Genomic DNA, 27,579 nt, shown 5'->3' with positions numbered 1-27,579 from the left:
TATCCAGAGTGAGGCCTTGACCTCTCCCAGGGCTGGGCCTGATTCCAGCTCCTCTCCTGAAGAAGCCCAGAAGCCCCTGGAAGTTCTGGCTCTGCCAGGAAGTGGGCACTGGAGTCCTCTCCTGCTGAGGGCGTGGGAGAGCCGTTTGCACCCACTCCCTCCCCCAGCCAATGCCTTGTGCTGTCCGAGAACATTCCTCAGTGGTGAGAAGACCACACGTTTAGCTGCCCTAGGCCTGGGTTTGGGGTGGACCAACCAACTGGCAAATCAGTCCTTCCTGGGAGAGAGAGGGAGTCAGGCGGGGCATAAAGTTGTGCCCTGGGAGACGCAACCTCAGTCACTGTGGGAGGGTTTAGGAGGCAGGGGAAGCAGCAGCAGGTCCACACTGGAGGGGCCCTGGGACCAATCTGTCCGTTAGAAGCCACAGGCGTCCAAGCCTCCAGAGCGGCTACAGTCAGGGTTGACTCTTTGCCCAGGGCTGGGGGAAACCAGTCATTCAGACTCTTGGGGATGGAGGGGAGCTGCCAGAGCTGCGGGCGAGGAGCCCTCCCTCCCTGGAGGAAGTGAAGAGACAAGCGGGGAAAGAGATGCAGGAGGAGGCAGCAATTGGGCAGGTCAGGCCGGCTGGTTCCTGCAGCCCTTCCACCGCAAGCCCAGGGGCTCTCCGAGCTCTGGGACCCGCCGCCGGAGGCAGGGACGGCTGGCTCGCAGAGCGGTGTATTTACGAAGCAGAAGCCGCCAAGCAAACCACACCAGGTGGCTGCCGCCACCGCTTTGGCCGCAGGGCGAGCACACCGGTGCTCACCCCCAGGTTCCCGCTGCAGCGAGCGCTGCAGACGCTGCCCGTCGCCGGCCGGGAGCCGGACACACAGAGGTCCCTGCAGACGACCCCGCCCCGGGAGCTGCTGACACCTGCGGGGGGCCGGGGAAGGGAGAGAACGGGGCTGAATCGCCTCGCAAGGTCGTCACCAGCGGCTCCTGCCTAAGGGCCAGAGTCCCCCCACCCCCTCTTCTCTTCCTCAGAGCTCCTTCCCTCTATTTCTATTCCCCCTTCCCCCTCAAACAACCTCACACCTGGGCACTTCTTCCAGTAGTCTAACCTCAAGCATCCCCGATAAACTGTCAGCCCAGGCCCTCCCTATAGGCTGAAATAGCTATTTAAGTTATCATAATCATTCACTGCCACATCCCCCTCCTTCCTTTCAGGGTCTTAAACTGTGCCCCCCGTCCCCACCCCCCGGCCCCCGCCTCCTGTCTTTGTAAATAAAACTTTATTGGAAGCCAGCCACACCTATTTCTGAAGTATTGCTATGGCTGTGTCTGCTTTCACATTACAACAAGCTAAGCAGTTGAGCAGAGACTGCGCGACCCGCAAGCCTAAAATATTTACTATTTGGCCCTTTAAGAAAAAGACGGACCACCAGGAGCCCCAAGCTCTTATTTCAGAACCCACAGTATAGATAACTTACAGACATTTACAGCACCAATGCCCTTAAACAACCTTGTGGGGAGAGAAAAGAGTCAAAAATTAGTTGGGGGGAGCAGAACTTGCAAATTCCCTCCTCCAAGTAATCATGATGAAAATTAGATGCAAATAATATGCAAACATGCTCCTAGCTCTAAGCACAGCTTGGAGGATGAAGAGACATCATCCCCACAGATGTGGTCCTCACCCCTGCCCCTCGCCCTCCAGCAGGCGCCTGTAGGTGGCGATCTCGATGTCCAGGCCCAGTTTGGAGTTCATCACCTCCTGGTACTCCTTGAGCAGGCAGGCCATGTCCCGCTCGGCCTTCTGCAGGGCCTCCTCCAGCCCGGCCAGCTTGCAGCGGGCATCATTAAGGGCCGCCTCGCCCTGCTGCTCCGCCTCGGGCATGGCAGCCTCCAGCTTGGAGTTCTGGGGGACAGGGGAGGGTTATTAAGGCTCCTTCTTCTGGATTTAGGGTCAGAGACCAGGTATCCACTGACCATTGACTATCAGAGGAAGAAGGGGCCTTACTCGTTTGTTAGGTCAGGGGTTGCAAATTAGTGCTCTTGGGGAATGTTGGCAGTGTCCTTAATTTTTGAAATTTAATGTAAAAATCCAAATTCCTGGCTTCTCTTGAAAAACCAGAGGATCCGGCCACACTGTACCTGCATTTCTGTAGGGCCTGCCTCAGTTGGATCTGATCAGCTCTGCCCGTTTGTTTTGTTTTCCAGTTCACCACACCCTAGTGCCTTCGGTACAGGCTGCTTCACTCACTTACTAACCTCTGGGGACATCTAAGTGTGTGGTCAGTGATCTAGAGCAATGGGCCAGAGAGGTGAAATGGCTTCCCCCAAATCACATGGTGAGCTAGTGGCAGGGCTGGTTGGAGAGCCCAGGTTTCCTGCCTCTCAGACTGGTGCTATTTCCTCTGCCCCATTCTGCCCCTGGGACCATGAGAGCCCTGGTCATTCCGTTCCCCTCCATAGCCCCCCCCCCCCTGCGCCCCCCCATTCAGCGGGGACGGAGAGCGTTCTCCGTGGAGAAGACTTGCCTGAAGTTTGACGTTGCTTCTTCCCCCACACTCTGGCAAGGTGTCTGACTTAAATCTCCCTGCTCGTTGATCTCCTCCTTGGTGCGGCTCAGGGTCTCCCCAGGCTGGATCACCGTGGCCTTGATCTCCTCGCATTGGGGGAAAGCACAGATGCTCATGGGACACAGGATATGCCATCACATTGAGCCCCACGGTTTGCACATCGGCCACCCCATCCTGAGAGCTGCCTGCCCTTCCCTTACCCATCCCACCTAGACAAAGGCCAAAGCCCTTTTAGCATCCCTCCTGCTAATACTTTCAGCTTTTAGCATCCCTGTTCTGGGAAGGGGGCACTGGACCACTCACCTTGCTGCGGTACCAGGACTCAGCCTCGGCCCGGCTGCGGCTGGCCATGTCATCCTACTGAGCCTTGATCTCGGCGACAATGCAGTCCATGTTCAGGTCCCGGCTGTTGTCCATCTTGACGATGACTGAGGTGCCTGAGATGTGGGCGTGGAGGACCTGGAGCTCCTGCGGGGAAGTGGGGGAGTGGTAAGAGCTTCCTGGACCATAGTCCCACTCCCCGAAGCCCTCTTTCTCATGGTGCTTCCCTGTCCCCTGCCCTTGCTTCTTCCACAGCCTCACTGTCTGAAGCCCCAGTACAAAGGTGACATCTCCCCTTCGACCCTGGAACCTCTCAGTGCTCCTCAGGACCAACGTCCCAAGGCTGAGAGGAGCCCAGCTCGGAGGCTTACTGCCTGATTTCAGTCAGGGCCTCTGAAATCAGGCAGCAACTTACAATTTGTGCCTGATGTGTGAATATACAATTTGTGATAATTATCACCACAGTAGCCAGGGCAACAGCTTGTTTGGGTTTGGCAGATAAGACAAGAAGCTATACTTTTTCATCTTCTGACAGTAAACCTGCCTCGGGTCCCTCGACTCTGCCCTGTGCTCCCCTCACCAGGGGTTTCAGAAGCCAAGTGGTGGAAAGTCCTTTCCAATGTCCAAATACCATCCTCCTTGCTGCCCCACTGCTCTGTGGCCCCTCACCTCTTTAAACAGCTGCTGCAGGAAGTTGATCTCCTGGGTCAGGGCCTCCGCATTGGCCTCCAGGTCTGACTTTTGCAGGTAGCCGCAGTCCACAACCTAAAGGGAGAGGGTGGCACAGGAGTCTCACTGGGGAGACAGCACAGAGCTCTCCCCACCAGGGAGGGGCACCCCATCAGGCTGGGCACACTCCCTGGGCCCTCTTTAGCTGTTCATTCCAGTGCCTGGTGTCATGGTATTGATGAAGTCCTTTACTCAGTTCAAGGGGTCAGAAGCAGGTCTGGGTAAGGGAGGGGGTCCTGAGGTTTCCAGGCATTTCCTCTGGTACCCACTAGGATGATCGCTCTAGAATGCACAGCTTGCACTATTGTGAAACTTAGGATCTGGTGTAAATGGCTGTTTTTTTTTTTTTTTTTTTTGCGGTATGCAGGCCTCTCACTGTTGTGGCCTTTCCCGTTGCAGAGCACAGGCTCCGGACACGCAGGCTCAGCGGCCATGGCTCACGGGCCCAGCCGCTCCGCGGCATGTGGGATCTTCCCGGACCAGGGCACGAACCCGTGTCCCCTGCATCGGCAGGCAGACTCTCAACCACTGTGCCACCAGGGAAGCCCTATAAAATATATTCCTTATTTTGAGTTGTGGTTATAAAAAAAAGTTTGACAGCCAGTACCCTGAAGAACCTCTTGCCAAAGTACACCAGCAAATATGTACCCCAAAGTTCGGGGCAGCATTGTTTGTTATAACCAAAAAAAAAAAAAGCACACGTATGTATACCCCTAGGAGAATGGAGAATAATTATACACTGGAATACTCTACAGCACTGAAAAATAAAGAAAGCTACATGCATCAAAATGGATGGATCTCACAAATAGAATGTTGAGGGGGGAAAAGCAAGTCATAGGAGCGAACATGTAATTCTATTTATAGAAAGCTTAAAGGCAGGCAAAACTAAACAATTGCTTAGGGATTCATACTCATATGATGCAACAATAAAGAAAATCAAAGGAGTGCTTAACACAAAAACCCAAGATAGTGGTTACCTTGGAGATTGGATGGGGTCAGAGGGGGAGGATGCTGTGCTCAGGAAGGGTCCCACAGGGGGCTCTGAAGGTACTGCTGGGTACACAAGGATTTGTTTTTATTACTGTTGCTATTTAAATCATTAAACGTATGTTGTATATACTCTTGCACGTATGAGAAATTTATAAAACAAAAGAAAATGCCGATCAACTTGTGTTCTCTGATCCCTGTTACTCCTTCAGTTTAGAGTCTTGTCTTACCCCAGATTTCTTACCTAGTCGTGGAAATGGAATCCCCAGCCTCAGTCTCTCTGCCTCCTATCTGTCTTCCACGCTGCTGCCAGACAGGCCTTCCAAATTGCATCATACACCATGCTGCTGGCCTGCTCAAGCACCTTCTGTGGCTCCCATCGCCCACTCCATAAGCCTGAAGTCCTCAGCTCCACACGTTTCCCCCACTTGAAGCACCTTTCCTTCCCCCTCTCCCTCCCCCTCCACCCCTTTCCTTCAAGTCCCTTTCCAGCCAGAGACCACCACGTTCCCATCTGGGTTCACAGGATGGCTGCTTCCACACCCCCGTCAGAACTCTGCAGTTGTAACAAGATGAGCTCACAAAGCCCCCAGGAAGGAGAGGTGAGCATTCTGGAAGCTCTTTGGGCTAGAGCTGAGGTTCGGTGCCCAGGGAAGGCTTGGAGGAGGTGACAGCTCTGTTCATCATGGTGAGACTTGTCCACACGGCTCATTAGCTCACACAGGATGAGACGTCTTGGACTCCAGATCTGTTGGACCCAGCCAGGCACAAGCTTGTCTGCTGTGTCTTTGTCTTTTGGGAATGAGAGCAGGAAAGTGTAGGCAGTAGGAATAGGGCAGAGATTGGTGGGAGATGGAGTTTTGCGGTCTCTTTATATCCATTCCCCCCCCACCCCATCTGCCTTGGAAGGAAATTTGCAGTGGGCTGGCGTGAACAGTTCCTATTCTCTGGGTTGAAGGGTGTGTGTGACTTTATCTGTTCCTCAGGGTATAGAGCAACATGCATGGACTTAAGATGAAGCCTGGCTTAGCCATTGACCGGCAGGGTCACTCATGTCCCTCTGGGTCCCTCTGCCTTGCACAGTGGATGAGCAGCAGCTTTTGCCCAAGGAAAGGTAATGGAGAGAGTAACATCTACGTGGCCTACTTTACAGGTGGTCATGAGCCGCAGTGAGGTGGTGGAGGCATCGTGAAAGCGTCGGTCCCTGTGCCCGGCTGGTTGTGTGTTGGCGTGTGCAGACAGGATGCGGGAAGGGAAAAGGCCCACTGATTTTGTCCCTTGTAGTCCCATAGTGTTGTCCCAGAGTGGCCTTGGGTTTGGGGAAGGAGCTGGAATCTGGATCTCCTGTCACTGATTAATAACCTTCATCAAGTTAGGGAAGTTTCCTCATATTCTTAGCCTTTAAAAAGTATTTTTAGAATTAGAAATTATTGTTGAGTTTTATTAAATGCCTTTTGTATTCATTTCGATGATCCTATGTAGCGAAGGAAGATAATTGATCTCCTAGAGTTAACTACCCTTATTCCTGGGATCAACCCTGTGTGATCTCAGTTCAAAGACTCAACAGACTGCCGCCCTGCGTTGTTGCCCTTTGTGGCTGAGTTCACGTTACCTTTGGCATCTCCAGGCCTGGTGGCTCACCCACCATTGTGCCAGCCAAGTGCATTTCATTCTCTCAGCAACCTTTGGGGTTAGGAAAGATGATCATCCCCATCTTACAGATGGAGAGATGGAGGCCCAGAGGAGTTAAATGCTCGGTCTTCCTGGCCTCAGTCGAGTACCCTTGCTGCTCTCCTCATCTCCCTGATCCTCTCCCATGCTTGGCTGCCCCGACTCCACAATGTGAGGAGATAAAGATAACGGTGCAGAAACACAGGCAGAGCTTGCGTCACAGCAAGGAGGAGCTGAACAGGCTTAACTAGGCCATCCAGTGGCCGACAGTGGAGGTGAACAGCACCAAGAGCCAGGTGAGGGGTGGGAGTGGGGGCAGCTGGGTGGTGATGGTGGAAGGGCATTGACTATTTAGGACAACTAGGTCTTCACACGGTCTGGACTCCAGACAAGGCCTGCTTCTGAGCTGTGTGATGTCACAGCACAGAGGGCTGGTTAGAACAGTTGCATGTTCTGGAACTCTCTGAGGGCTCTGTCCTCAGAATTCCATTGGAGGGTGGAGGGGACACATTGGTTGCCAGGAGACCTGGAATTAATCCTATCTTTTAAAAGAGCCAGTGTCTTTTCAGACCGCTCACTTCTGATCTCTCAATATTATCAATTTATTTCTATCACACTTAGAGGTGGGGATGGGCACTTCCATTTCTGCTATAGTTTCCTGGGCCCGGCACTGGAAGTTTAGAGATTCACTCTGCTGTACAGATGTATGTTCAGGGACTTGCCTTGGCCTATAGTGAAGCTGAGGGGCCATCTCTCCACTCCCACCAGCACTTGTAATATCTTCATCAGTGTGGCGGGGATGGTTTCCTGCGTGAAGGAGCTTGATGGCCTGGAAGACGTGGGGTTTTCTTTCTGTGCTTGCGATCTCTGATCATATAAGTGTAATGAGAGGCTGCCCATGGCCCTGATCCCAGGAGGGATTTCTACTTTGTATTCTGCAAAAGAATGCTACTGATGATAAATGCATATTGTGATTATTTCGTGGTAGGCACTAAGTATTTTATGTATACGAAATTCCTTAATCCTCGCAACAACCCTAGGAGGTAAAAGAAAAATGCTCTTTTTCTCATTTTCACTTTAGACATATAGAAACGGAGGCACAGAGAGGGTACGTAAATGGCCCGAAGTCACTCAGCTAGGAACAGAGTTCAGTTTTGAACCCATGCAGTTTGGCTCCAGGGTCTGTGTGCTCACCTCTACACCACATCATCTTCTTGCCACGTGCTGTTTTCTAGCTTTGAGGCAATTTATCAGCTATGGAAGGTCTCCAAACCCCAAAAGGACTCCATTAAAAAAAGACAGCCATGTCAAAGGCTTTTTGAAAGTTTAAGTCATCTTCATATATTCACCCCTTAAAGAATTCTTGTAAGTTACTCAGGCTTGAGTCTTCCCCACCAAACAGGAGTGATGTTTCCTTAAGCTTTGAGTGACTGGTGCATCTACCCATAGGTTTACAGATGTGCACAGATACGTTCTCTGGGAGGCAGCTGTGGTTTAGTGAAATGAGCACTAAACATGCTCACGGGGTTCAAACCCCAGCTGTGCCACCGAACTCAGGGTGGGACCCTGCCCTGGCTACTGCGGGTCCCTGAGCTCTGCAAGAGATACTGTGAAGGCGGTATGGATAAAATTACAGGATGGGGCGGCGTAGCACAATCCTTGGCAAAATCTGAGAGTGCTGTGAGCCCAGGGACAAAAGACTAGTGGAGACCCCACATCTAGGGCTTTTCTGCTCCATGTGACTTTGGGGACCCTCCCAAACCTCGACCCCTGAGGAAGATAGCAGAAGTGCAGACAAGGCCCAGCGTTGGCTATATTGATTTATTGGAAATACAGATCAAGGAGAGGAACACGGCAGAGAAGGAAGGGGTGATGCTGGGACAGAGTGGGAGCGTTGGCTATTGGCCCCATAGCAGCCCAGGTCCTAATCCTGGTCCCCCCTGCCCCGGAGTCCCCTTCCTGTGATGGCCAAAGAGACTTCTTTCTAGGGTAGCCTTTCCCAGCGTGGGCGGCAGAGCCCGGGAAGAGGGGATCACACACAGGCTTGAGATGTTAGGAGTGGGAGGGACCTTTCAAAGAGCCAGCGAAGTAGCCTAGGGCTTGCTCCGCCCAGAGGTGGGCGGGGCGGGGCCAGGCAAGGCGGGCCCTGCCGGGCTGCGCGGAAGGGTTGCCCGGCGCGGGCCTGAGTTGGGGCGCTTAACATTTGCGGCAGCTGCTGGCGCGGGAGCCCACGCCGCAAGACGTGACGGAGCTGCAGGGGCCGTAGGGCCCACACAGGCCGGTGCTCACCGCCAGGTTCCCGCTGCAGGGGACGCTGCAGACGCTGCCAGTCACCGGCCGGGAGCCGGACACGCAGAGGTCCCCGCAGACGACCCCGCCCCGGGAGCTGCTGACACCTGCGAACCCCAAAGGCTTAGTCAAAATTCTGGGGGGCCAAGTCTCCCGCATCCCCGACGATGCACCTCTCCAAGCATCTTTACTTAACAACTCTAGTCCCAACGAAGTGGTCCTTGCTTCTTGTCTAACCCAAATCCCTCCTCCTGTGATGCCAGCCCACTCTTATATTTAGGTCCAGTGGAACTCCTCCTTCCATCCCTTACAGGAAGAGAGTAAATTCATCCACACAGGGCCTAGGTTACTCACAGACATTCACGGCCCCAACGCCTTCACACAGTCTGAGAGGGAAGAGGAAAAAAGCAATATTAGCGACTGAGCCAAAGTTGCCGACAGAGCTCTACAAATTCCTGGGGTGGGGTTCACAAGTGGTCAGGAAGGAGGGGGCAGAGGGTCAAAAGTAATAGTCCTCACAAACCGCCCCCCACCCCAAAGTGATAAATGATAGGTTTGTCCCAGATCCCTGGCCATTGCTCGGCCAGGATCAAGGGTGGTGCTTGTGGAAAGGGTGGGAATGGGCAGCTCAGGGCCAGGCTGGGATGGGCCCCACCTGTGCTCCTCGCCCTCCAGCAGGCGCCTGTAGGTGGCGATCTCGATGTCCAGGCCCAGCTTGGAGTTCATCACCTCCTGGTACTCCTTGAGCAGGCAGGCCATGTCCCGCTTGGCCTTCTGCAGGGCCTCCTCCAGCCCGGCCAGCTTGCAGCGGGCATCATTAAGGGCCACCTCGCCCTGCTGCTCCGCCTGGGTCACAGTGGCCTCCAACTTGGAGTTCTAAAGGCCCAGAAGAGAACAAGGTGAGTTATGGTCCCTGGGTCTCTGTGTCCACTTCATGGACACATCCAGTCTCTCCTGGCCAGCTGGGATCACCCCAGGAACAGGTCTCTCCTCTTCATCACCTGGGTTTCCTTAAGTGACCACAACCTGGGACTCAGGTCATGCAGATGGGCTGGAGAATGAAAGGTGAGATCCAGTTGGGTGCACACACTGCCTGTGGCACCCTGGGTGGGCCTCAAACGACCCCTACCTGGCACTTGGCATTCTCGACCTCGGCCGTCAGCCTCTGGATCACGCGGTTCAGCTCGTTGATCTCCTCCTTGGCACGGCGCAGGGTCTCCCCATGCCGGAGCACCGTGGCCTTCATCTCCTCACACTGGAGGGAAGCAGAGAGGCTCATGAAACTCAGGATGGGACATCCCACCCACTCAGGACACAACAGATGATTTGCAAATTGTACAGTACTCAGCCTGTGCAACCATACGTGGTAGCCACGTCCTGCTACTATAACCTGAGAGGGGTCTGCACTTCTTTCACCACCTCTAGGAATCAGAGTCCCCAGGCAAAAGAAGCCTTGTTAATATATACCACCCATCCCTCCCACCATGTCTAGGAGGCAGGTGCCCTGAGACACTCACGTTGCTGCGGTACCAGCTCTCAGCCTCGGCCCGACTGCGGCCGGCAATGTCGTCATAGTTCGCCTTGATCTCGGCCACAATGCTGTCCATATTCAGGTCCCGGCTGTTGTCCATCTTGATGATGACCGAGGCGTCTGAGATGTGAGTGTGGAGAACTCGGATCTCCTGCAGATGGTGGGGTGGGAGGATGCGTGTGGTTTATACCATCCCCTCCCTCACCACAGTGTGTACCCAACCTTCTCAGCCCTCCTTGGTCTCTAGCCCCCGCCCTCTCTGACAGACTCACGGACTGCAGCTCCTGCCCCAATCCCTGTCCCACTCTGATCCCAGACCAACGCCCTCTCTTCCAGGCCAGCTGCTGGTTTTCTGCCTGGACCACAGCCCCTCACCTCCTCATACAGTCGCCGCAGGAAGTCGATCTCCTGAATCAGGGCCTCTGAGTTGGCCTCCAGGTCTGACTTGCAGAGGTAGGCGCAGTCCACATCCTGGGAAGGTGGGGAATCTTTGAGTTCAGAGGACCTCTGGTGATCACCACCCCACACTCCTCTCTCCCTTCACCCATTACATGGAGGTGAGGGGGAAAGGATTCCCAGTGCTACTGTTCCCATGCCATCTCCGTACCCTCTGCCCTTCCCCAGAGGCACCTCACAACCTCCTCCCCTCCTAAGAACAAACGCCTCGTGCCTTGGAGATGGGTCACCAGCCTTTCACTCCTCCTACCTGAGACCTCTTACCTCCCAGCTCTCCTTCTTACCCTCCCCTGTACCAGGAAGCCTGCCAGACTGGCTCCCTCACTCAGCCACCTTGACACTTCCCTGTCCCCCAGCAGTCCTCCAAGACTCCACCTGGCCTCTCCTGGCTCTGCTCCATCCTCCCCGAGATCCTGAGACTGTGCCCCTCTTCCTAATCAGACTTCCTGCAGCACTAGACAGGACACCGTCCCTCAACCCCGAGACTGGAGCTGCCATGCCTCCATGGGACCCCAGCCACATACCACCACCTCTGGAGCAGCACAGAACGTCCAGAGCTCAACTCAGCCATCCCGCTGCTTCAGGGCAGGGTGCTGGTGGATACTCCAAGGTTAGTGCCCTTCTCAGAGCCCTACATGGGCCTTTCATGACCTAATCTCTGGGAATTTCCCATTCTGACTTGGCGAGGTCGCTGCACCCCGCACTGAGGTTGAGACCATGGGTCTCCCCAGCAAGAGTCTGTCATTCTGAGATCCCTCGTGTCTCTGCTTCCCGATCCCACGTGACTCACCTTCTTCAGAGCCACAAACTCGTTCTCCGCTGTCACTCTCAGAGCGACTTCCGCCTCGTACCTGAGGCAGAAGAGGGCAGAAAGGGAGGTCATGGCAGGGCAGGTCTCCCCAGAACCCCCTCCACTTCATACCAGTGAAGGAGGCAATGTTAGGGACCTGCCAACACAGCCCGCCCCCTGGCAGCCCTGCTGGGGTCCGCTGTGGTTGGATTTGGGATGTGTTTGTGATTCTCTCTCCACTTTGCATTGAGGGGTCCAGGGGGCCACTCTTCTGGGACCTCACAGCCCTGTTCCCAAAGCTGCTCTGAGGTCCTGTCTGGAGAATAAGGACTCAACACCAGCCCCATGCTAGGAGTGGACAGCAGCACATGTGGGGCACTGCAGCCTCCGCTCTCCTGGGTGTCCATCCTAGCTCAGCTGTGGGAGGGCCCATGAGTCCCAGAGGCCCTCAGCACTCTGCACCCTAGACGGTGGGACACCAGCAGCCCCAGGACCTGGCAGCCCTGAGTGACACTGGGACTCATATCACGTCCAGGTGCTACAGGTGGGAGCCTGAGAGGCCGGGAGGAGATGGCTTGGGAGACTGCAGAAGCCCCCTCCCCACAGACCGCAGGGCACAGCTGCTGGGTGATCAGGCGCCAGGAAGTGAAGGCTGAAGGAGCAGAGAGAGACCTCCTGGGGAATCACGGCCCTACTCTTAGGCATCTGATCGATGACTGCCTGATGTGAAGATCCTGCTGCCCAGCGCCCACCTGCCCTGCAAGGGCACTGGCCCTTCTCGGAAAGTCTTCTCCAGTCTCATCCAGTAGGCTTTAACTCAAGTCCATCCCTGTGCCCAACATCATCCCTGACCGCACTCACTTCTGCTTGTAGCCCTCCAGCACCTCCTGCATGTGGCTGAGCTCCGAGGCCAGCCTCCCGCTGTCGGCCTCCACGCACTCGGCCTCCCTCCTCAGCGTCTGGATGTAGGCCTGGAACAGGGGCTCCAGGTTGCTCTCGCAGCACTGGCGGTTCTGGTAGAACTGCCACTTGGTCTCCAGCAGCTTGTTCTGCTGCTCCAGGAAGCGCACCTGCCATTTGGGGTGGGAGGACGGGTCAGATGGCTCCCACTGCCCCAAAGCCTACTTGGGGCATGTGGGGATGGGGGAGGGCGCTGATTGTTTTAAGGTAAACTCCCAAACCAGGAGCTCAGCAGAGATTACACAGGGCGCTGTGGAAGACAAGGCAACTTCTGGATTTTGGGATTGGGATTTATGTTTGGATTTTCCAAGTTAGGGGTGAGAGCAAGGGGCTGGGAACGACCAGTCCCTGCTCAGGTGAACTGAGTTATCCTGACGTGCTGAGCCTAGGTGGCATGTGGTCAGGAGCCAAGTAGAGGTCTTTTTGCCTCTGACTCCCCCATCAGTGCCCAGCCTGAATTGAGCATGGGTGGGGTCAGGAAAGGTGTGATCAAGGACACCCACCCCAAGGCTGACCTGTGGTCCTCTTCCTATATCTTATGTGCATTTCTTGTGTCTTGTTTGCATGTATGGCCTTCTTCCTCCGACATGCGGTTCCCAACCTGTCCTTGTCTGTCTGTGGGGACCCTGCCTATCTGGACAGAGGTTGTGTATAATAACAACTGCCTCATCAGGAGCCCCTGCTCTAGACTCATCTCTCTGATCTTTCTGTGCCCTGGATATGTGTCCGTCTCCTCCATCAGACTCGGGGCTCACCTGGGCCACATCTCTCCTGCCCCCCGACTACCCCTTCAGTGCCTGCCCAGGAAGGGAGGGTTCAGGAAGGGTGCGATCAAGGACACCCACCTTGTCGATGAAGGCAGCGAACCTGTTGTTGAGACACTTGATCTGCTCCTTCTCCTCGTGCTTCACACACTGCACGTTGGGGTCGATCTCCAGGTTGAGGGGCGCGAGGAGGCTCTCATTGACCGACACGGTGGTGATGCAGGGCGGGCTGGGGCCGCACACGCCGCCAGAGCGGTACCCGAAGCTGCGGCCGCAGGAGCCGGTGCGGAAGCCCTCGCAGAGGCTGCGGCTGCCGAAGCCCCCGGTGAGGCCGCGGTAGCAGGAGATGCCGCGGTAGGGGGCGGCCGTGATGCTGCAGCGGCTGGGGCGGGTCCCGCAGGCTGAGAAGCAGCTGAAGGCGCGGCCGCCGAATCCTGATCCGTAGGTCATGATGCTTCTGGAAGTTTGGCTTGCGTTGTACAGGATGGGAGAGCTGGAGTCTTGTGGGAACTCTAATGTCCTCCTCTAGGAGCCTGGGTCCTATTTATGCTCGGGTAGGAAGTGCTTGGCTATGCAGACGGGGTTTTGCAATTTGTGCTTTATGGGCTTGGGTGGCTAGCTGGGTCCAACGCCTCTCTAGAACGTGCTTTAATAGTGGAGTGGCCCGCACCCTCCTCTGAGTAAAGAATGCCAAGCCCTGGGCTGTAGGGGAACTCAGCATGTTTCATCTTCAAAGTGCCTCGACAGCAGGGCACGCACACATCTGAGAGTACTGGAGAGAGAAGGGCAGGGCAGGGGAGGGGAGAATGGGGCCAAGAAAAGCGGAGGAGAAGGGAAGCCAGATGGGGCAGACGCAGGCAAACTGTATGTGTGTAGGGTGTGAGTGGGGGACCCAGGAAAGACTGCGATATTTATGAATAACTTCTAGAAGTTTCCATCCCAGCAGTGGCCAAGGCCCTACTATAACATAAAGCTGTATTTCCCCCATCTGCAGAAAGTCCAGTTGGCTGCTGAAATACACCTGACTTCCTGTCATGGCAGCAGCCAGCAGATTATTAAATATTTGTGTTTTATGTCTTCCTCCACTTTTATTATGAGAGTTTTCAAACATATAGAAAAGTTGAAGGAATAGTACCTGTGTAACAAACACCCTGATGTGTTCCACCCAGGTACCCAGATTCAAGAGTTGTTAACATTGTGCCGTATCTGCTTTCACATTTGCCCAATTATTTGACGATTACAGAAAGCATAACACGGAGCCCTTAAATACTTAGGCATATGCATTTCTTAAGAATAAGGACAGTACCATTTTCACATGCAAGAAAAAGAACGATAATTCCAAAGAATCATTTACTATCCATTCCATATTAAAATTTCCCAATTGCCCTAATAATTTTTAAAAATAGGTTTTCTTGATTTAACTTATCGCTCTATCTCTTGTATTTTCTGTACACTGAAAATTAACTCTTGAGCTAGGCTGGTCAGTATGGTAGCCAATAGACACAGGTGGTTATTTAAATTAGTTGAAATTAAATAAATTCAAAATCTAGTCCCTCAATTACATGCCACACATGACTACTGGCTACCTTATTGAACAGCACAGCTACAGAACAGTTCCACCATCACACCAGCTTCTATTAGATAGTGCTGGTCTGGAGGCTTGACTGGGTTTAACTGAAACATTTTTGGGCAGAATACGTCATAACTGATGCTTTATAACTCTTACTGTTTCACCCCAGGAAGCACAAAATGTCAGGTTGTCCTGTTACTGGTGATGCTAAATCGGGTCACTTGAGTACATTTTCCCCTTTACAATTAGAAAGAATTCCATAGGGCAACATAGGTCCTACTTTCTTTTTATTGGCCACCTACTATGTGGCCATCATTATATGCCATAAATGATCTCTAATTCTCACATCAACCCTATGAAGTATGTATCATTATCCCCATTTTACAGATGAGGAAACTGAGGCTCAGAGAGGTTAAATAACTCAACCAAAGTCTCCCATCTATTTTTTTTAAAGATTTTTTTTAATGTGGACCATTTTTAAAGTCGTTATTGAATTTGTTACAATATTGCTTCTGTTTTTTAAAAAAATATATATATTTATTTATTTATCTATTTTTGGCTGTGTTGGGTCCTTGTTGCTGTGCGCGGGCTTTCTCTAGTTGCGACGGGTGGAGGCTACTCTTCGTTGCGGTGCTCAGGCTTCTCATTGCGGTGGCTTCTTTTGTTGCGGAGCAAGGGCTCTAGGCACAGGGGCTTCAGTAGTTGTGGCACGCAGACTCAGTAGTTGTGGCTCGCTGGCTCTAGAGTGCAGGCTCAGTAGTTGCGGCGCATGGGCTTAGTTGCTCTGCGGCCTGTGGGATCTTCCCGGACCACCCCAAATCGAATCACATCAAAAGGATACAACTACTGCTAGTGTTGGAGGGCCTTCTGCAGAGGTGGGGGGTGGCTGTGGCTCACCGGGGGAACAAGGACACTGACAGCAGAAGTTCTGGGAAGTACTCCTTGGTGTGAGCCCTCCCAGAGTCTGCCATTAGCCCCACCAAAGAGCCGGGTAGGCTCCAGTCACCCATCTATTAAGTAGTGAAGCTCAGGAGATGCAATGCCTTCTCACCTATAGGCTATGGCAACCCCTGGATTTCCTAATCCCTGCAAACTTTCAAGAGGGTGGAGAAGTTGTTAGAGAGAGGATATCTGTGGATATAGGATTGGGGAGAGTCAGTCTAAGGAAGGTGGGCAGAGTCAGAGGAGGCTGGAATGGTTGCAACCAGGAGGGCCAATGGGCATGTATGTGGCACAGGGCAATGAGAGGCTGGGGGCGGGGTGGAGATCTGCAGGACCGTGTGGCTGCGAACTGAAGGAAGGGGATGGAGAACAGCACTTTTAGTTATTTGTTTACCTCTGGTATATTGTTAGTACCTATATAGGTTATACTGTGTTCTATGTACCCGTGAAGCACCCCATTCCAATAGAGCAGGTCTAGAAAAATGATACCATAAAGTACAGGGGTTTGCATTAAATGGAAGGGAAAAAAAGAAGTGAAACGCCGCAGCTAGCAATCTTCCCCGTCCTCCCCGCCGCCCCCATAGCTGCTGTGTCTTAGGGGCAAAGGCAGGCAGATCAGCTTAGGGCAGGAGGGAGGTGGGGGGGGTTGGTGGGCAAAGAGAATAGTGTGTCCGTGCAAAACATTCAGGAGTGGGGCTTGTGACAGGACTGACATGGGGGCACGGACTCCTCCTCCCAGAGGAGGGCGTCACTCCTGATACTTTATGTGTTTGGGGAGCTGGGCCAGCTCTTCTGAGGCCCTTTATGCCCTCATCCGCCACTCTGGGCACTGCCCACAAGGCAGCCGTGGTGCTCCCAGCCAGCCAGCTGGCCGGGTGTCCTGAGGAGAAGCGCTGTGAGTCAGGGTGCAGCTCACACACGCTTTGCCTTTTCTACCAGTGTAACTCCCTATAAAAATGCCACACGTAAACATGAGCTAATTACTAATGGCTGGTCTTTGCTGAGCAATTTGAAAGGAGCAGCAAGCAATTTAAAACAAGATATTAAAAAAAATTCAGATGTAACATTTCATTTACCGTCAGGTATTATTAATGGCTGCTAATTTTGAAGACCTAAAAAGACATTCAATCTGTAGGTTTTCTTAGAGTAAAAAAGCTTGTGGTGGGGGAAGAGACGAGGGGAGGGGGGAAGAGTTGGCAGAATGACCACTCCGTGGTCTTGGCTCTGCCAATGGGAGCTTTATGGAAGTTAAAATTGCTTTTATGGTGAAATATCCCACCCCCAAAAAAGAAAGTGTAGGTGGTGTGCCTACCACCTGTAGGAAGAAATAGAACATATGTGTGACTTAGGGGCTTCCTCTGAGCCTCATTCTCACTGTACCCCCTTCCTTCCTGATCCAGGGATGGCTCCTCTCTGGGATTTTGTGTTGAATCATTCCCTTGCTTTTCTTTACAGTTTAAGGACCAAGGAATGCATCCCTAGACCATATCTGATTCAGTTTTCCAGTTTTTGAACTTCATATAAATGGAATCATAATGTGTGTATTCCATTGTTCAGTGTGGCTTCCTGTATTGTGTTCATTTTCACTGTGGACTGTATTCTTTGTATGAATATGTCACAGTTTATTCATCTTTCCACCCTGGTAGCCTCATGGTTGCCCCCAGAGTTTGTGTTATGAACAGAGCTGCCATGAACTTTCTTTTCCATGTCTTCTGGTGTATTTGTGCAAGAGATTTTCTAGGGTATGTGGTTATTTAAAAAAAAAATTATTCAGGTAGCATATGCTTAGTGTAGAAAACTATTTTATGAATATTCTTCCAAACTTAATAACAACATCTTTTGATGTTCATCTTACTTCATAGTAGATACTATACTGATTGCCCAACTTTCGTTAATGCGTTTAATTTTTACAATTACCCTCTGAGGCAGGTGTTATTATTCTAGTTTTACAGATGAGGACCCTGAGGCCTAGAGGGTTAAGAGATTGCTCAGGTTGTGTAGTTAGAGGCGGAGCTGGCACTCAGAGCTTGGTGTGTTTGATCCCAGTGGAAGGGATGAGTTTATCTCACTGCACTCCTATCCATCCACCATCTGTCATCACTAAAGTATCACTTGGTAGATGGTGTTTGTATAGGACACCATCATACACACTCGCTAATCCCTCCCTCCAGTACCTCTTCAGGGTCCTTCAGTGTGCTCTCAGGGTTCAGGGCCAGAGGATGAACTCACCCTTATTTGATGTGAGCTTCCAGTTCTAAGAGAAAAGCTGAACGTATACCTAGATCATGAACAAAAATGCAAACCCTGCCGCACACCAATGGGTACAAATGTTTCGTTCATGGCTATATTCCAAGGGCTTGGCACATAGTAGGTGCTCAATAAATATTTCTTGAGTGAATGATATGAATACCAGCTGCATATTAAGTGCTGAGTAATGGAGCCATAAAAGCTTGATGGTTAATTATGCAAAGTTTTTTGGTAAGATGGGGTGGGGACCAGATGAAGCAGACCCGAGGGCAGCCATTCCTGGGGCTAGGGATGGGGTGGGGAGAGATCCTGGCTGGGGTCTGAAGGAAAGACGCAGTGAATAGATGTGTTCTTTACCTGAGTCCTTGACCTGAGTGATGATGGGGTGGTAGGGAAAAGCAACCAACAAGGGCAAGAATTCTGAACGCCACGGGTCAGAGTAGAGGTGGGGTAGGGTTGGGGAAAGAAAGAGAGAAGTGGATGGAAGGTAGATTTCTAGACAAAAGGAGGAAGAAGATGCTTGGTGTTAGACTATTACTCTCCAGGGCCCCTTGGAAGAAGGATGGAGACTGGCTGGGGGTTGAGGAGAATGGGAGGGAGGGCAGATTGGGGGAGACAGAGAGGAGAGGAGGGAAGTGGAGGACAGTGGAGGAAAAGAGGGAGAAGACCCATGGGAGAATGGTGGGGAGACACTCCAGGGGTGGAAGAGCAGAGGAGGATGAGGTTGATGGGGGAAGGGGCACAGCACTGAGGACAAGGTGTAGACCTACCTGAAGGGGTGGGCAACCTCGTCTCCAGCTCTAAAGAAATGAACCTTCATGGGGCAGAGACGTGGGCTGGGGGAGGTGCAGGGGCTCAGCCTGGTTAGTGGGAATGGACCTTGCCAAGGGTGGAGCTCCTGAGTCAGGCTTCATCCTCTGCCAGACTCTCCAGGATGGCCTTTGGCCCTCCCTCCTCCGGTGAGTTCTCCTGGATAATTGGCCACTGTCTCGGGCTGTCTTGGTGAGAAGGCAGAGCTCTGGCACGACCTCTTGGATACCTGCGAGCCTAGAGTGCAGTTTTGGTATCTTCCAGATGTAGAGTCCACAGGCTGCTTCCCAGCCTCTAGCCGGGGGGCAGAAGAATGACATGGGCCCTGCTTCTGAGGTCTCAGTCTCAACTGGCTCTCTACTGTCGCAGCATCTCATGATCCCCTCCTCTTCTGCAAGGTCCCTCAGCTGCCCCTACCGTCCACTCTCTGAAATAGCTCCATGTACATCTTGTTACCAACACTGTCCCTCCTGCTGCCTTACTGAAGCCTGTCCTCACTCTTTCCAGGGAGCCTTTCTTGCCTTTCTCATCAGACCAGCTGTATTTCACATTGCCTCAGAATGGGCACTCTCAGTAGGCCTTGTGCTTCTGAGCATCTGATGGTGTAGCTAAAACCCAGCCCTCTTCAGACTTCTGGACTTTCTCAGGATCTTCTGGGTCTGTCTTCCTCATCAGATCAGGAGCTCCAGAATCCATGTCTCCTTCCTCTTAGTGTTTTCCTGCCTCCCTCCAAAATTAAGACAGGGTTCAGCGTATTGCAGGGACACATCAATCACAGAATCCCTGAATCCCGCAACAAGATGTTACCTTGTTTAAGCCATCATCCATTTTGGGGAATCTTATAACATCCCCAGAGGAGCAGGATGGACTGAAGGGAGTCTTGAACAAGAACTTCTCAATGTTAAAACCACCTGATTTACCCCTTCTTTCCAGGCAACCCTTGAAACAAGATCTACTTGGGCTAAAAGAAGAGGCTGTGATCTCCAGATATGAAGGTCTTTTGGTTCGCCCTGTCTCCACAAACATGATAGCCACTCCAGAATAAACAGTGTTTCTCTTTTACATAAAGCTTCCCTAAATGGGAGACACAATGCAAGCTCCTTAGGAAACCACGACTACTTGACCCCCTCTGGCAAGTCTTTCCTCAGATCCAACTTCTGTCTTTCCAGTCGCAGCGAAAGCCTGACTTCTCTTGCTCTCTTTGGAATTCCATTATACTCGGATGGATTATCAATGGCAAATCCCCCACTCTCAACCCCATGGTATCCCTGGGCTACTGACCGATCAGGAGTTTTCAGAATCAGGCAAAAAAGCAAGATGAATGAGCATGTCATTGAATTATGGCTGAGGACTTCCAATAAGGCCAAATAAGACACACACATTTATCAGTTACTACAGAGAACAGACTTTTTGGACTGTCCAAGCTTTTCTCTTCATTCAGTAGTGTGGTTGCCCAAGGATTGGTGACATTTTCCCTTTGCCTAAGAGGAGAGATTCTCATTGGGCCATCCCTGGGGCAGTTGGGTTTGAGGATAGATGTTTGATTTGGGGTTCTTTTCCAGGATAAAGGAAGTGACGATGGTCAAAGGTCTCCAGTCCTCCCTGCCCCTTGGACTGACCTCCATGGTAGAATAATAGTTGATAACATTTATTGAGCACTTGCTATGTGCCAGGTGTTGAGTTAAGCATTGTCCATGTATTTTTAAATTTAATCCTTCTATTAGTCTTTTCAGATAGGCACCATTAGTGGGAATCTTACATAGGTGGTTTAGGAATGTGGGTAGGTATATTCCATCACACCTGCTGATACATCCACAGCAGCAGCAACAATAACACGTATCTCTGTCTCCACGTCCAACCTGCCACTACAACTACAGCAGCAGCACCGATACCGACCACTAATATGATTACATACTTAGAGTGTGTCAGGCTCTGTTCTAAGTGCTTGACACCGATGAATTCTTTTAATCCTCATAAGAACTTTATGAGGTGGGTACTATGATCCCCATTTTACATATCATGAAATGAGATACGGAGAGGTTAAGTAATTGCCTGAGGTTACACAGCTAGAAAGTGGCAGAGCTGGACTTTGAAACTAGGCAGTTTGGAATCTGGGTCTGTGTTCTTAACTGATAAACCATGTACTTAAACGTTTTAGTTTCAATTATATTAAGAAATAACTTTGCATAATGACTAAGTACACCCGTACATACATATCACATGCTATTGAAACAAAAGATCCTGAAACGTTACTTTTACTACAGAAGTTACACTGTAACATTTTCTACTATATTCTACTCTACTTGATTTTGTCCTAATCTGTCTCATTAAAACTCTGGTCGTTCCTATTGGTGGGTCACAGTGTGAGCTCTGAAAAAAGAAATGCAGTCCCAGAGCCTGCTGCTTCTTAATGATTACAGTAAACACATCTGCTCTGTGCTCTGGGTCTACTGAGCATGTGCACATTTCTGTAATACTCCACGGCAGCACTAGGAAGAAGAGGCTTAATCCATTTCCCAGAGGAGTGAACTGCTTTGCCCCTAGATCACACAGAGCTATTCACGGCAGAGCCTTGGTTCCTACCCAGCCTTTTACCGTTCAAGGCCCAACCGATCCACGCTGGATGGATGGCACAGACCAAAATGGATGTGTTCTGACATCTTCCAAGGCTACCGACAAACTGGAAGCTTAGGTCTCTCACTGTAGTGGGGGAGGGGATGGTGTAAACCACACGCATCCTCCCACCCCACCATCTGCAGGAGATCCGAGTTCTCCACACTCACATCTCAGACGCCTCGGTCATCGTCACGATGGACAACAGCCGGGACCTGAATATGGACAGCATTGTGGCCGAGATCAAGGCGAACTATGACGACATTGCCGGCCGCAGTCGGGCCGAGGCTGAGAGCTGGTACCGCAGCAAGGTGAGTGTCTCAGGGTACCTGCCTCCTAGACATGGTGGGAGGGATGGGTGGTATATATTAACAAGGCTTCTTTTGTCTGGGGACTCTGATTCCTAGAGGTGGTGAAAGAAGTGCAGACCCCTCTCAGATTATAGTAGCAGGACGTGGCTGCCACGTATGGTTGCACAGGCTGAGTACTGTACAATTTGCAAATCATCTGTTGTGTCCTGAGTGGGTGGAATGTCCCATCCTGAGTTTCATGAGCCTCTCTGCTTCCCTCCAGTGTGAGGAGATGAAGGCCACGGTGCTCCGGCATGGGGTGACCCTGCGCCGCGCCAAGGAGGAGATCAACGAGCTGAACCGCGTGATCCAGAGGCTGACGGCCGAGGTCGAGAATGCCAAGTGCCAGGTAGGGGTCGTTTGAGGCCCACCCAGGGTGCCACAGGCAGTGTGTGCACCCAGCTGGATCTCACCATTCATTCTCCAGCCCATCTGCATGACCTGAGTCCCAGGTTGTGGTCACTTAAGGAAACCCAGGTGATGAAGAGGAGAGACCTGTTCCTGGGGTGATCCCAGCTGGCCAGGAGAGACTGGATGTGTCCAGGAAGTGGACACAGAGACCCAGGGACCATAACCCACCTTGTTCTCTTCTGGGCCTTTAGAACTCCAAGTTGGAGGCCACTGTGACCCAGGCGGAGCAGCAGGGCGAGGCGGCCCTTAATGATGCCCGCTGCAAGCTGGCCGGGCTGGAGGGGGCCCTGCAGAAGGCCAAGCGGGACATGGCCTGCCTGCTCAAGGAGTACCAGGAGGTGATGAACTCCAAGCTGGGCCTGGACATCGAGATCGCCACCTACAGGCGCCTGCTGGAGGGCGAGGAACACAGGTGGGTACAGTAGCCAAATTTCTCTCTCAGCCCTGCCTGGGTTCTCAGTGTGCTGTCCCTCACATTCCTACTTGACTCCTGTGTCCAAACCTCCCCATCCTGCAACTGGAAAGGTAATTTGAGTTATTCATTAGGTATGTTTCTAGCCCCATTTGAGTCTCTCATGCCCACTTAGGTGCCGATCTGAGATTGGTGCCTTTTGCAAATCTGTTTCTCAGAGCCCGGAGTCAAGGCCATAGTCATTGCTTTTCCTGAGAAGCCCTGTCTGGGCTGGGCCACCTTCCCTGTATAGTGCCTCTTCCGTCCCGGGCCCTCATTGCAGATGCCCCTCAGGGTTCCAGCTCTCTTTTCAAGCCTGGTCCTGGTCCCGGACCTGGGAGTTCAGATTTCTCCCCAAATGACAGCTTCAATAGGGGGTTGTATCAACACACACTTATATATTTTAACCACAGTGAGCACCCCTAAGTGGTCGTCCATTGCAGCAAGCGGGACTAAGGATAGACAGACACAGGGACTGGTTTCTTGAAGCAGCTGCCCTGGTCTGGGCATTTTTGCTTGTTGCTTGTTTTGGGGGCGTGGGGAGACCCACTGGGCTTCAGCCGTCTATGTTCAGCTGGACGGGGGCGGCTGAGCAGCTCCTATGAGGACAAGAGTCCCGGGGTGTTGCCCTTTGGTTCTTTCCCCAGGTTAGTCAGGTGCTCTTACCCTGAGCCTTCCTCTTCTCACGTCCAGCCAGGCCCTTGGTCCTGGGCAGAGTCGAGTGAGGAGGCAGAGGGAGCGTCCTGTGTATTGGGGAAATGAGGACACAGGTTTGGTAGCTGGAATCAAAGCGATCACATGTGAGACCCACAACAAACTCAAGTAATTGCCTTGGAGATTTCAGAGGCACTGGGGCTCTCTGGGCCTGGGTAGGTTCACTGGGGCAGAATTCTAGGAGGGAGAATTTTTCAAGACTGAGTTTGAATGCTGGAGAGACACTGGAAACAGTAGCACTGGAAACAGAGAGGTCCACCCCTTTGCCACAAAGCGCTCTTGGAATGAACTCCGAAGCTTTGGTGTGGGTTCCCTAGGAAACCTGGGCATGGGACGGTAGATGGTGGGCTGCGGATTCTCCACATTTCTGAAGCTGATATTGACAACCCTTTGCCACGGTCCCTCAGAGGGACTCTGTGTGTTTTCCTTAAGGAGAGAGCGTTGTGTGGGAAGGAAACACGGGCCGGGTGGAGTTAGGTGGCAGGAGTGATATCCCTGCCTCCGGCACTGGTTATTTCCTCTCTCTGGGCCTCAGTTTCTCCATCTGTTAAGTGAGGGAATTGGTGTAGCTAGTCTCTGAGCCTGCTCTCAATGGGTTCTAACATCCCATTCATTCACGCAAGTTATTTATCGAGCCAGGCATCGTTTGGGGCAGTGTCTGCAATGGGGAAAAGAATAGACAAAAAATTCTGTCTTCCCGAGACTAACATTTTAGTGACACCAATCAGACCAGATTCAGGAATTTTAATTTGCTGCACCTCAGTTGCATTTACAAGTCCATAAGAACCGAAACAAAGAGGAGCAGCTACCGTTTTTGAAGTGCTTACTCTGTGGCAGGCATTGTGCACTTGTAGGCGTATTCTGAGTTCATTCTCACAACAGACCAGGGAGTAGATTTTCCCCAGGAGGAGTCAGGCTGAGGGAGGGCATTTCTGAGGTTGCTCAGCTAATAAGGGGTGGAGAGCCAGCACACCAGGTGATCTGTTTCCAGAACCCGTACAGTGACCCGGCTACCGCTAAATCGCCCCTTCCCCTGGGCAAGTGCTCAGAAGGAAGGTGGGGGACCTCACCTTTCACCTTGGCTGTGTGTGGTCCAGCGGCTTTTCAGGGCACTGACCTTTCTCTTTTCCTTTCCCCGCAGGCTGTGCGAGGGCGTCGGGGCTGTGAATGTCTGTAAGTAGCCGCCCCGCCCCCTTCTCCAGCTGGGTGGTCACAGTGCCTTTGGGGAGGGGGCATTTTCGCTGCCCCAAGCCTTCTGGCTGTGGCAGTGCCTGACCCGCGTCTCTGCCTGTTCTCCCCCCACCCAGGCGTCAGTAGCTGTTGCGGTGGCGTCGTCTGTGGCGATCTCTGCGCCTCTGGCGCTGCCCCTGCTGTCACCACCAGCGTCTGCAGCGCCTCCTGCAGCGACAACGTGGTGGTGGGCACCGCCGACGCCTACGGCCCCTGCTCCGGGCTGGGCCGCAGCATCGTGGGCTCTAAGAGGTGCTAGGGTCGCCCTCCGCCCAACCAGGACCTCTTGCAAGCGGAACGCCCCTTCCGTGGCCCCACGCGCCGCCGGCTGCTGGCCTCCCGAGAACAGGCTCCAGATGTGTACCTTTTGCCTCTCCCGCTCCCTAGCTGCTCCCTCTGTGTGCCATCCCCCGGCACCTGAGCCCCAGTGAGGCTGGGGCGCACCTTGGCTTCTTTCTGTTGTCTTTCCTAGTAGTCGTTTTGTTGTTCTGAGGATTCATCCTTTCTTCCGCCTTCTGTTTTTTGCTGGATTCATTGGTCTTGCCTGATCCCTTCATCTAAGCTTGGAGGAACAGGACAGGCCCCAGAATCTCCCCATCTGCGCACCCTGGGGAATCTGCCAGTGTGCTTGTACCTATGGAATGGAGATGAAGAACACTGATGGTGGTTTTCCTGTAACTCTGTGAGGGATGCGACCCATTGGAGGGGAGCCCATCACCTTCCAGGGACGCCTGCGGAGGCTTCTATAAAAGCCGGTGAGTCAACTGCCTGCAAGTTTGTTTGCCTTTATTTCACTCTTTGTTTCCAATAAACTAATTGTAACTAATCCAACCTGGTGCCTCAGAATCTTGCAAACGCCAGGGCCCTCCTGTGATAGGTGCTCCCTGCCAGAGATTTCTTCAGGACCTCTCATGACTTAGTTACTTTTCAGTAGGTGAAAATGACTGCAGTAGAAGCTGCCCACCTGGCCTTGAGCAACCTGAGGCTTGGAAGAACAAGAGAAGACCCAGGGAGGCAGGGAATCCCTCCCTGCCTTGTGTGGTTATGGGTTTCTATAGACCAAGGTTTCTCAACTTCAACACTATTGACATTTTGGGCTGGAGACTTCTTTGTTGGGGGGTGAACGTCCTGTGCATTGTAGGATGTTTAGCAGTAGCAATGGCCTCTACCCACTAGAAGCCAGTAGTACTCCTCACCTCCAGTTGTGACAACCAAAGGTGTCCCTAGACATGGCCAGATGTGCCCTAGGGCTTCTCAACCAGGGTGATCGTCCCCTCCACCCTGCTGGGGACATTCCTGGAGGGGGAAAGTACATGAGGAAATGGGTGAAGGAAGACATGTGGGACGACAGTGTGAGGGAGACGAAGAGCTTTGGGTCAGGAGAACCAGGCTTCTAGTTCAGAGTCCCGATTCTGCCATTTCTTAAGTGCGTGACTTTGGGCAAATTGCTTCCACCTTCTGAGCTTCAGTTTCTTTGGCTATAGAATGAGGGATGTTGGACATTATTCCTAAGGTCCCTTCTGGCCGCCTAAGTGAGATTATGTATTTAAAAGATTTTGGTTAATACAAACCTATGTTTGAATGTTGGTTCAGCCATTTACTAGTTCTGTAATTGTGGGCAAGTCATTGATCCTCACTGAGCTTTAGCTTCTCCATCTGTAAAATGGAATAATGATGCCTCCTGGGTTGTAGGGAGGTTTCAGATATCTATTGCACATAACGAATCCCTCCAAAATTTAGAGGCTTGAAACAATAATGCTTTATTATTTCTCATGATTTGATGGGCTTACTGGGCAGCTCTTCTACTTTATGTGATGTTGTTTGGGACGCTAGGATGTCTGGAAGGTCCAAAATGACCTCCTTCCGTGGAGCTGGACTTGGTACTAGCCACCAGCTATGAGTTCAGCTGGAGCTATTGGCCAGGACGTGTCAGTCAGGGCCTAATCAGGAGACGATAATTTGAACAGATGAAGTTTAATATAAATAATCATTAACTATAACGGGATTGAGTAATGAGAGACTGGCTAGTAAGAAGCAAAAAATCTAAAGCATACAGGAGCTGCTGGACTTCCCTGGTGGCGCAGTGGTTAAGAAGCCGCCTGCCATTGCAGGGGACACGGGTTCGAGCCCTGGTCTGGCAAGATCCCACATGCCGCGGAGCAACTAAGCCCGTGCGCCACAACTACTGAGCCTGCGCTCTAGAGCCTGCAAGCCACAACTACTGAAGCCCGCGTGCCTAGAGCCCGTGCTCCACAACAACAGAAGCCACGGCAATGAGAAGCCTGCGCACTGCAACGAAGAGTAGCCCCCACTCGCCACAACTAGAGAAAGCCCGCGTGCAGCAACAAAGGCGCAATGCAGCCAAAAATAAATAAATAAAATAAATAAATTTATTAAGAAAAAATAAAGCATACAGGAGCTGCAGATATAAGGAGCAGCCCCTACCCCTAGGCCTGAGAGAGTGCACCCAAGGAAGTGGACCCCCTGTGGCCAAGATCTGGACCTCAGATCCAGGGAAAGCTAGGGAAACCTGTTCAAGAAGACATGTCTCCACCTCAAAACCACCTGAGAAGGATATTGGAAGCTGCTGGCCACAGGATACTGCTGACTACTGTGCACTGCGGCAGTGAAGCCACTGCACGGCAGGAGCAGTTCTGGAGAAACTGTGGGTGCGGCCAGAATGTGCCAGGAGGAACCTGGAACCAGGAAGGAAAGCCCCTTCCTCCTGCAATCTCTCTCCAGCGTCCTCTACTGACAAAGCTTAATATTGTGCCAGCGAACAAAGGAAAATATTGACAGGGCCCCTCTAAACGTTCACAGAGCCGGCAATGACGGGTGAGTCCGGAGCTGAGAGAAAATACATCGACAGTTGGCATCCAGAGACTTGGCTGTCCTCCATATGAGCCTTTCTCATGTAGCTGCTTGGGCTTCCTCACAGCCTGGTGGCTGGGTTCCAAGAAGAAGGAAGGTGGGAAGCAGAAGCAGCCAGTCCTCCTTAGGCCTGAGCTCAGACGTTCACTTCCACCATATTCTACTGGGCAGGGCAGTCACCGGGCCGGCTCAGATTCAAGGGGAGAGGAAACAGGCTCCTCCTCGTGATGTGCAGAGAGGGAAGGAATTGATGGGGCCACGTGTGGAGACTAGATCCCACAGCGCACTCTCTGGTCACAACAATTCATGTCCCT

At 52.2% G+C, this 27,579-nt stretch overlaps 3 protein-coding genes across 7 annotated transcripts; 1 reads left to right on the top strand and 2 right to left on the bottom strand.

Annotated features, from left to right (window-relative positions):
• Nucleotides 1-414: 414 nt before the first annotated feature.
• Nucleotides 415-6,609, bottom strand: LOC101324147 (putative keratin-87 protein). The gene is given in 7 exon segments (XM_073789291.1): nucleotides 415-478; nucleotides 754-912; nucleotides 1,674-1,894; nucleotides 2,495-2,644; nucleotides 2,862-3,026; nucleotides 3,549-3,644; nucleotides 6,208-6,609. Coding segments are annotated over 7 exon segments (909 nt in total). The 5' UTR covers nucleotides 6,262-6,609.
• Nucleotides 5,234-25,211, top strand: LOC117314251 (keratin, type II cuticular Hb6-like). 5 transcript variants are annotated; one of them, XM_073788597.1, is made up of 11 exons: nucleotides 5,234-5,283; nucleotides 5,582-5,709; nucleotides 9,234-9,454; nucleotides 10,048-10,213; nucleotides 10,423-10,539; nucleotides 10,984-11,152; nucleotides 21,385-21,549; nucleotides 21,812-21,937; nucleotides 22,191-22,411; nucleotides 24,306-24,337; nucleotides 24,472-25,211. In XM_073788597.1, the coding sequence occupies exons 6-11, from the start codon at nucleotides 11,039-11,041 to the stop codon at nucleotides 24,651-24,653; spliced, it is 840 nt and encodes a 279-aa protein (XP_073644698.1). In that variant the 5' UTR covers nucleotides 5,234-5,283; nucleotides 5,582-5,709; nucleotides 9,234-9,454; nucleotides 10,048-10,213; nucleotides 10,423-10,539; nucleotides 10,984-11,038; the 3' UTR covers nucleotides 24,654-25,211. The 5 variants fall into 5 exon arrangements, with proteins under 5 accessions (XP_073644698.1, XP_073644697.1, XP_073644699.1 ...); XM_073788596.1 differs by having other exon boundaries at nucleotides 9,231-9,454; XM_073788598.1 differs by lacking the exons at nucleotides 5,234-5,283; nucleotides 5,582-5,709 and having other exon boundaries at nucleotides 9,016-9,454.
• LOC101323852 (keratin, type II cuticular Hb1) lies at nucleotides 8,114-13,538 on the bottom strand. Its single transcript, XM_033866656.2, has 9 exons — nucleotides 13,138-13,538; nucleotides 12,194-12,402; nucleotides 11,333-11,393; nucleotides 10,462-10,557; nucleotides 10,073-10,237; nucleotides 9,685-9,810; nucleotides 9,211-9,431; nucleotides 8,910-8,941; nucleotides 8,114-8,662 (listed from the first exon to the last, which is right to left on the bottom strand). Exons 1-9 carry the CDS (start codon nucleotides 13,504-13,506, stop codon nucleotides 8,463-8,465), a joined length of 1,479 nt encoding a protein of 492 aa, XP_033722547.1. The 5' UTR covers nucleotides 13,507-13,538; the 3' UTR covers nucleotides 8,114-8,462.
• Nucleotides 25,212-27,579: the final 2,368 nt, after the last annotated feature.

Source organism: Tursiops truncatus, chromosome 11 (assembly GCF_011762595.2).
Source record: "Tursiops truncatus isolate mTurTru1 chromosome 11, mTurTru1.mat.Y, whole genome shotgun sequence".
Lineage (NCBI taxonomy): Eukaryota > Metazoa > Chordata > Mammalia > Artiodactyla > Delphinidae > Tursiops > Tursiops truncatus.
The sequence above is the reverse complement of the archived record's forward strand: the minus strand, read 5'-3'. Positions and strand labels throughout refer to the sequence as shown.

What these genes read in the sequence shown, in the direction of transcription:
- LOC101323852 (XM_033866656.2), bottom strand. Translation starts at nt 13,506, where the DNA reads ATGACCTACGGATCAGGATTCGGCGGCCGCGCCTTCAGCTGCTTCTCA. An exon ending in TGCGGCGACTGTATGAGGAG is followed by an intron (nt 10,238 to 10,461) that starts GTGAGGGGCTGT and finishes CACCATCTGCAG; the next exon opens with GAGATCCGAGTTCTCCACAC. An exon ending in CTGGAGGGCGAGGAGCACAG is followed by an intron (nt 8,942 to 9,210) that starts GTGGGGCCCATC and finishes CTTCCCTCTCAG; the next exon opens with ACTGTGTGAAGGCGTTGGGG.
- LOC117314251 (XM_073788597.1), top strand. Translation starts at nt 11,039, where the DNA reads ATGCCTCCATGGGACCCCAGCCACATACCACCACCTCTGGAGCAGCAC. An exon ending in GTGCTGGTGGATACTCCAAG is followed by an intron (nt 11,153 to 21,384) that starts GTTAGTGCCCTT and finishes CACCATCTGCAG; the next exon opens with GAGATCCGAGTTCTCCACAC. An exon ending in CTGGAGGGCGAGGAACACAG is followed by an intron (nt 22,412 to 24,305) that starts GTGGGTACAGTA and finishes CTTTCCCCGCAG; the next exon opens with GCTGTGCGAGGGCGTCGGGG.